Here is an 8,645-nt window from a genome sequence, read left to right on the forward strand (position 1 = left end):
GAAAGAGGAAGAGAAGGAAATGCAATCACAGATGGTAGCCCGTGGGCAAATCATTAGTATTTCCCCTCTGTTCTTGCGCTTTCTGTTATGTTGTCATTTCTCCATTTAATTAAAAGCAAATACTTTTTAAAACCCGGCAACTTCAGATGCCTTCCTCTGGGAATCTTCCCCAACCCTTCGCTGAGGAGTCAGATGATTCCCACTTTGCAGATGACAAAATTGAGGGTCAACGAAGGTGATCTGCACCTAATTCAAATCACGAGCTAGACGCAGCACAGGGATTCAGAACTGATGTTTTCCCTGCTTCCAAGAGTACCAAGACGACCCGGTGAGCAAGTGGCCTGCTAAGCTAAGCTAAGAGATCTTTCCGCGAAGGCTGAGCAGAAACTCTAGCGCTGCTGGCCCCGCCCCGCCCCGAAGCCCCGCCCAGGCCATGAGGGCGGAGGGGAGGTTTCCATGGCGACGGCAAACAAGGCCCTGACTGGAGGGCCGCAGCTGGGCTACTACTCCCGCCGCCGCCATGATTCCCCCCGCGGACTCTCTGCTCAAGTATGACACCCCGGTGTTGGTGAGCCGGAACAGGGAGAAACGGAGCCCCAAAGTAAGGACGGGTCTCAGAAGGTGGGGGAGCACGAAGCTCCGATGGGGAAAGACCGATCCCTGCCTTGAGGATCGGGAGTCCCGAGGGACAGAGGCTGCAGTGACTGGGAGTAAAGGGAATTGGGACCGGAGAAGGAGGGTGGGAGAGCGGTACAAGAAGCCCAGATGTTGGGTGACCCCAAAGGGCAGATTTAGGATGGGGAAGAAAGTCACAGGGAGATGGATAGGGCTCACCTTTTTTCACGGTAGCCCCAATAATCTGTATTTTCCCAAGAATAGATCTGGGAGTGATTGCCCCATCACTAGAGCAGAGGCCTGAGCAGCTGTGCCAGAAACATTTCTTCAAGAAGATACAAGCATCAGGTTGGGGTGGAACCAAAGATTCTTTGTGGCCTCCTTCAGCTCTGAAACATAACTTCAGCTGAGAAGACGGGGGAAAGGGAGCTGGGAAGAGGGGAGGGATGTGCAGGAGAGCTGGAGCAACCCAGGGGGCCAGGGTGTGTGGAGCTGAGTGTCTGAATCACCTCCTGCCCCAACTTGTCCCTCCCTCTCAGGCTCGGCCACTGAAAGTCAGCCCTCAGCAGCCCGGACCCTCAGGTCCCGTCCCACAGCCACCAAAGACCAAGCTCCCCTCAACTTCCTGTGTCCCAGATCCTACAAAGCAGGCAGAAGAAATCTTGAATGCCATCCTGCCCCCGAGGTAAAAAAGCAGTGGCTGGGAGGAGGCCCAGGCTTTTGCATCCCTGAACTTGGGGATGTGAGAGGAGGCACCTTGTCTCTGTTTCTGACTGAGATTTCCTCCCAGCATCCTAGAGTTTCTAGAGCTTGCACTTGGCTAGATCCTGGGAACGTGGGTAGCGGGGAGACCTCTTCTCTGTCTACCATCATTTCCTGAGTGCTCTCACCCAGGCTTATGGCTTTAAACATCACTTATATGCTGATTGCTCCCACAGGTCTTTCTGCAGCCCTGTCCTCTCCCCTAAACTCCAGACCTATATATTCTACTACTTCCTCATTACCTTCATGAAGATGTCTAATAGACATCTCAAACTCAACGTGTCCAAACTAAATCACAATGTCTTCCTTCCCCCAACCAGCTCATTCTCAGTCTTCTCCTTTCCACTAGGGGCGCAGGCCACCTTTCATTCCCTTTGATCTCTCACATCACATGTCCTGTCCTTCATCACATTCTTTTGGCTTTCCCTTCAAATTATTTTCCAAATCTGACTGCTTTTTACGCTGCTTCCACCATCTATTTTTTTTTAAATTTATTTATTTGGTTGCGCTGGGTCTTAGTTGCGGCAGGCGGGCTCCTCAGTTGTGGCATGCGAACTCCCAGTTGCGGCATGCATGTGGGATCCAGCTCCCAGGGATTGAACCCGGGCCCCCTGCCTTAGGAGTGCGGAGTCCTGAGTCCTCCTCTAGGAGGCCTTCCTTCAGACTCCCTTCTAAAAGGAGAGCTCCCTTCTTCACCATCCCCTCACCCTGCTTCTTTCTTCTGCAGCCACAATGTGGCTCACATTGTGATCACAATGCCTTTCAACTGTTTTATTTATTTATTTATTTATTTATTTATTTATGGCTGTGTTGGGTCTTCATTTCTGTGTGAGGGCTTTCTCTAGTTGCAGCAAGTGGGGGCCACTCTTCATCGTGGTGCACGGGCCTCTCACTATCGCGGCCTCTCCTGTTGCGGAGCACAGACTCTAGATCAACTGTTTTTATGTAATAAGTTGACAGCAGTTTTTAAAGTTATGATGGAGAGGGGAAACAGTAAAAGCCAGACTGCAATCTCCTCTGAAATGGAGGTCAAAGGAGGGGAGGGTGTTTTTCATTTGCTTCCCTTTCAACAATGCATGGAATCCTCTCCCTCATTGTGGTTCTGCCCTCAGGCCCCCCCTTGTGATTCCAGAACGTGGCTGTGTCTCTAACACAAGGTTTGCTACGGGGAGCCCATATAGGTACACACCCCCAATACATACATTCACCTCTTTCTGGTTTTAGTATATGTGCTGCTGAAGTGAGCACCATTCACCTCTTTCTGGCTGGCACAAGGTTTATAGTCCCCTGTGTCTCCTACCCACAAGTCGGTGGGAATTTCCGCTGGGCCTTCCGTTCAGATCAAGCAACAACCACCATCAATCTGCCCTCAACGTGTTGGGAGTGTAAGATCTGGACCGTGGATGACGACTTCACAGAGGGTCGTGGGAGAATGAAGATAGCCTAGCCCCAAGATAGGGGCCCCGTGGAGGTGGCACAGTGGGTGTGGCTTTGGAGCCACACACTCATCAGGGGAGAAAGAGGTGGAGGATTCTGGTGGGTCGGGGACAGAGCTGCCCTTCACTGCTCTCAGGCAGAGAGCGCAAAGTGCCATCTCTGCTCACATCCTGAGGACCCTGTCTGGTGTATGGGGTTCGCTCAGGCTGGCTGTGTCTGTCCCGCAGGGAGTGGGTGGAGGACACGCAGCTATGGATCCAGCAGGTGTCCAGCACCCCCAGCACCAGGATGGATGTGGTGCACCTCCAGGAGCAGCTGGACCTGAAGCTGCAGCAGCGGCAGGCCCGGGAGACCGGCATCTGCCCGGTGCGCCGGGAGCTGTACTCGCAGTGTTTCGGTGAGCGGTCCTCGAGGGAAGCTACACCACCCTCTACTGCCTCCTTCCCTTCCCTTCCCACAGACCCAGGCCCTGAGTCCCCCGCAGCTGAAGCCTGCCCCATCCTGGAATGTCTGTCTCCCCCCACCTGCCCCACCCAGGAACTGCTAACTGTGCCCTCTTCCCCCTCCCAGCCCACCTCCCTTACCAGTCCCCCAACCCCCCTTGTCAGTCACCATGTTCCTGACGACCTGCTGCATCTTAGTTCCCCGACCAGGGTTTGAACCCGCACCCTCTGCAGTGGAAGCGTGGGACCACCAGGGAAGTCCCAATATGTTAGTTTTTTAATCAGAAAAATTTAATGTTCTATATTTATATCCATCCATCAACATTAGGCCTTGGTCCAGAAAAATATTTCAGGGTGATTTGTTGTGACCCGACAGACGCAGGGATTTGAGATCTCCCTCCTCGGGTGCTGGTGTCAGATGACTGGCCCTCCGTCTAGTCTCACCAGCCCGTGTGGACTCGGACATGCAAACCGCATCCAAACCCTGAGGCAGCTGCACGGGGCTAGCAGGCTCCCTTCAGTCTGAGTGTGATTCTGGTTTGCCCTCCCAGTCAGCATTTATGGAGGAGATGGGTGGGCAAGCTCTAGACCCTGCTGTTTCCAGCCCCAAACCAGTCCAGCCAAGGGGGCATATAAGAGTTTCCAGCTGCTTTAAAACAGCCACCATGTTTATATTGAAAAAGTCAGAATTCTTTGAATAGCACCCGGTTTCTGCCGAACGGTGGAAGAGAGGGCCCCCACAGCTGCAGACAAACCTGGGCTCTTGTCTGCCTCTGCACTGGCCAAACCAGGCTTGCTGATGGCCTGTACTCCCAAGTGCCAAGTTCAGAGCAGTGGCTGCATGGGAAGGCCCCTCCCTGAGGCCTGTCTCCAAGTGAGGAGGACATACCCTAGTGCCCTTCCGACTTCCCAGTAGGAAGGTGGTTCGCAGTAGGTGCGGTGCATCTCCCCTCCTGCCTGCCTTCTCCGACACTGCCATGTGTGTGCCTTGGCAGATGAGCTGATCCGCGAGGTTACCATCAACTGTGCGGAGCGAGGGCTGCTGCTGCTGCGAGTCCGGGACGAGATCCGCATGACCATCGCTGCCTACCAGACCCTGTATGAGAGCAGCGTGGCATTTGGCATGAGGAAGGCGCTGCAGGCCGAGCAGGGGAAGTCAGACATGGAGAGGAAAGTAAGTGGGTTCACCAGGAGATTTTGGCCCTCTTCAACTCTTCTGTCAATCTCAGGGCCACAGCTTGCCATTCCAGCACCAAATTCCGGCCACCTAGGTGCTCTCCCATCACCTTAGTGAGGACCCTTTGGCTCAGTGTCCCGGCCAGTCCGGTCGCAGCAGAGTTGTCTCCCCTTGGACATGCCCTGCCAGTCACCGACCTCCCACTGGGTGGCAGTACAGACCCTGGCAATGCCTTGGGTTGGACAGCTGTGTCCCAGGTCCCCTCCACCCAGGCACTCACACCACCCCGTCCACTTGGCGACGTCCCAGCATGACTGGGGATCTGTCCTCAGATTGCAGAATTAGAAACGGAAAAGCGAGATTTGGAGAGGCAAGTGAACGAACAGAAGGCAAAAGGTGAGGCCATCGAGAAGCGGGAGAGTGAGAGGAGACAGGTGGAGGAGAAGAGGCACAACGAAGAGATTCAGTTCTTGAAGCGGACTAACCAGCAGCTGAAGGTAATCGATGCCCAGGCCCAGGTGGAGCTCCTGCCACCCCCATCCCCGCCCCCGGCCCTGCCAGCCAAGCAGGCCAAGCATTTGGTTCCTTGTCCTACACTGACTTTCAATACTGCCAAGGAGTAAAGGAAGCTGACTCTTTCCGGGAGAGGTGAGGGATCATTACCCAGATTCTCTGTCCATCTCCATCTGGCACTGAAGAGAGGCTGTATTCTCAGCTCTGAACCCCCATGACACCTCAGCTGGCTCTCCAGTGGAGGATTTTTTCCCCCTTGGATAAAAGCTGCCTATCGTCTGGGAGAGGTGGCTATGTCAAGAAGCGGGACGTCTGTCCCATGGCAGCTGGCACTTTGGAGACTTCTTAGAGTGGGCTGGGTCTCTCCAGCCGGCTTTCATGGGAGTGCTTTCCTACCTGCAGTTCCGAGGCCCTGCATTTGGGGCGGGCAGGGAAGGCCCTTCGAGAGGGAAGAACCATTTCAAATCAGGAACCTTCCCGAGGTGTGTGGTCAGAGGAACTCAGCTGTAGGTGCTTTTCATCAAAGCCCTTTTGCTGATGGTATACTTTTATCCAACTGAGCTGAAGGGAGGGAGGGGGACTAGTGAAAAGGGCTGGGCAGGGGGCCAGGCTTCTGAAGCTCCAGGTTCTCTGTCTGGTCCAAAGGTTCTCAGAGGGTTGGGCCCCAAACCAGCATCATCCTCATCACCGCAACTTTCAGAAATACAAATCACTGGGCCCAGCCCAGAGCTACTGAATCAGAAACTTTGGGGTTGGGGTCCAGCAAGCCATTCTAACAAGGTCTCCAGGTGATTTTTTTTTTTTAACTTTTTATTATGAGAATTTTGAAACACAAAGTAGAATAATGCAATACACATCCATGTGCCCATTACAGAACTTCAATTGTCATCATTTTGCTAATCTTGCAGAAACAAGTGTTAATTATAATGAGATAAAACAGGATTCAAACTTCGTGGAAAAGAGTAAAATATACTTTTTTTTTTTACCAACAAATGGTGAAGGTGGGCAGAATCACTGCATGGTGCGACATTCTCCATTCTGATGTTTGCCAAAGTTTGAGAACCACTGCTCTAGATATATGGCCTATTGACGTTTAGTGGCTGTCTCCCATGGCCCTGGCCAGGAGGGGCCCCTAGATGTATCTCCTTTTCCTCCCTAGTTTCATAGAAGCTTACATTCTTGCGATTGGCAGGCTTGTTGGTACTACAAGCCAAGGCCAGGCATTTGAGATAAAGAAGGGCTTGAGTTAACTGCTAGCGGAGGATGACATAGATTTTCTTGTTGCTGAGTTTAACAAAACAAAGAAACTTTCACAGCCAGATGTGAATCTGTTTACTTAGCAGTCTCTGAAGCTGCCTCCCTTATCTGCCATATTCTTTTATCATAAGCTCAAGTTCCTCAGTTCCTCCTATGGTATTGGCGGCAAGAGCAAAGCAGAATACCTTGGCATCTTTCTAACATTTACAAGCAACCTTGGAATCCCCAGGGTGAAGGACTCTTTAGAAGTGAGTTATTTTTATTGGCTCAAAGCTGCACTGCAAATAAAGCAGTGTTTGCAGTCCGCAGGATAGACCTACTTAGAGATCTGTTCACACACCATGACAGTGAATTATTTTACTGGCTGCCAGAGGAGCAGAGTAAATAACTCCCGAGTGTCTGAAGCTTTACATACAAGATGGACAGCTCCCTACTCACTGGTGGCAATTTTCTCTAATTGGGTATCAGGTTGTCTCAGTGGCTGAAAATCTGCTGTTTCCCAAACCTCTTGTCCCAGCACAGAGCTCCCAGGCTCCCAACCAGAGAGCCAAATGTTTAACTTAGCAGACATACTCAGGCTTGAAATCTGAGCCTTGAAAAACCACTATTTCAACAACTTTTATTCAATTTCCTTTTCAATGCCTTATATTATACACTGAGCAGCTATTGTATGGAAACCAGGACAGCTCTGATTTCTCCTAATGCAGCAAGACTGAATGCCAAGCCAGAGACCAGCTAATCTAGAAAATATGGAGTTGGGAATGAAGGGAAAAACACTTGGAGTGGCAGCATTTGGATTATTCTTCCCGGAGACTTTTATCACCTCCCAGCTATTTGTGTAAGGCTGCAAGTTTCAAATATTAACGGAGTTTGTTTTTGTTTTTCAGGCCCAACTGGAAGGCATTATTGCACCAAAGAAGTGATAATTTCCATATGGGTCTCAGCAAGCACTACTACGCCATCATAAGCCCTTTGTAATAAAAAGCTTCCTGAGTGAAGCCACACCCCTCCCCTAATCCCACCTACGTATTTGTCAGAAGCCACACCACCGTCCCAGTGTTGTGCAACACCTACGGTCTGGCAGCCAGGCTCCGGGCTGGACAACAGAAGGCGGTGTGGTCCAGGAAGTCTCTGTACGTGGCCAACCTTGGGATTTGCCAACTCCAACAGTGAGACTCAGAATTCACCCCTTTTGGCTGTATCCCTCTCAGGTGGAGCAGCTCCTTTCTCACTGTCACTCCATACTATCACTTATTTCCAGCCACACAAAGCTGCTTCTCTGCCCTGCAATTCATCTTGTCCCTTAATCCGGGCTCCTCTGGCCTCAGTCTTGCCCTTATTCGATATCTTTTCATCATCCCTACTCCAGTGCAGTTCTAGTACCTCATTTTGGAGTTTTCGGTTTATACCGTATCATCTTATTGCTGCTTGCCAAGTCAATGGACCCCATCCTCCTTAGTTTTGGACTGCCTGGGTAGGAGGCAATGGCAGGGTCAAACCCATGGGTTTCAAGACAGTAAACATGTGCTGGAAAGAAATACAGGTCACGGTGTCCACTGTGAGCTGCCTGGACCTTGGCTCCTCCCCCAGCACTGATTTGTTCACCTTGCTCTGCAGACAATCAAAACCCAACCCTACAGCCTGACTAGCCCAAACCTCACTCTCAGTTCTAATTATTCATGACGGCCATGGCCTGTAGGCAACTGCATTTTACTATTCCTCATAAGCTAGACTCAGTTTGGAGGTTCAGGGGTCTTCTGATTTCATAGACCCAGAAGACTAAATTAGTGACATAAATCCTTGATTCAGGGCATACCAGCAGCTCAAGGAGTGCCATCACTCAGTCAAACTTCACAACTAGCATGACTAAGAAGGCACTAACGTCTCCCCCGGTTAGAAGGCCTCAAGTGCTCAGTGTTCCCTTGGAGAGGTGCTCGGGTCTGATACCCGTCCCGGCTAGGGCTTCCAGGCTCACTGGATGAACTGCAGTCCAACAAGAACAGCTGTGTTCCACTGAGTCAAACAAGCCCTCTACACTCTAATCTCAAATTTGAAGTCACAGCTTTTACCCTCATCCAGGTGTCCCGAGGAATTAATCCCAAGATTCCACTAAAATGGCCTGTCTGTGCTCTGTCATTTTCATGGGAAAGAACTGTGGTCACTGAGATGTGCTAGTCCCAAGCTAGTCCTTGATAGTACAGCACTCCTGTCCTGTGAGGTTCCCCTAGCAGACTCAATGACGGCAACACAAGTTGCTGTGGCTTTTTCTTCGTATTTTAAAGCCTAGGCTCTGCACATGACATCCCTAAAATTTTCTTTTTACAGTTCTATTCCAAAGAGCTTCTGTTCTAAATTGCTCCTTGCCAGTACAAAAGAAATACCACACTCCACATTTTCTAGACCTCAGGCCTGTTTCTGTCAGGTATCTCCATACGCTTGAG

General features: G+C 51.1%; 1 protein-coding gene across 1 annotated transcript; it reads left to right on the top strand.

Annotated features, from left to right (window-relative positions):
• Positions 1 to 467: 467 nt before the first annotated feature.
• On the top strand, positions 468 to 8,592 carry DNALI1 (dynein axonemal light intermediate chain 1). The gene is made up of 6 exons (XM_068539545.1): positions 468 to 601; positions 1,155 to 1,300; positions 3,042 to 3,211; positions 4,253 to 4,431; positions 4,767 to 4,931; positions 7,092 to 8,592. Exons 1-6 carry the CDS (start codon positions 521 to 523, stop codon positions 7,125 to 7,127), a joined length of 777 nt encoding a protein of 258 aa, XP_068395646.1. The 5' UTR covers positions 468 to 520; the 3' UTR covers positions 7,128 to 8,592.
• The last annotated feature ends 53 nt before the right edge of the window (positions 8,593 to 8,645 follow it).

Source organism: Eschrichtius robustus, chromosome 3 (assembly GCF_028021215.1).
Source record: "Eschrichtius robustus isolate mEscRob2 chromosome 3, mEscRob2.pri, whole genome shotgun sequence".
In the NCBI taxonomy this organism is placed as follows: Eukaryota; Metazoa; Chordata; class Mammalia; order Artiodactyla; family Eschrichtiidae; genus Eschrichtius; species Eschrichtius robustus.

Coding starts and splice junctions, on each gene's coding strand:
- DNALI1 (XM_068539545.1), top strand. CDS start 521: ATGATTCCCCCCGCGGACTCTCTGCTCAAGTATGACACCCCGGTGTTG. Junction 1,301..3,041: donor AATGCCATCCTGCCCCCGAG/GTAAAAAAGCAG, acceptor TCTGTCCCGCAG/GGAGTGGGTGGAGGACACGC. Junction 4,432..4,766: donor AGTCAGACATGGAGAGGAAA/GTAAGTGGGTTC, acceptor ATCTGTCCTCAG/ATTGCAGAATTAGAAACGGA.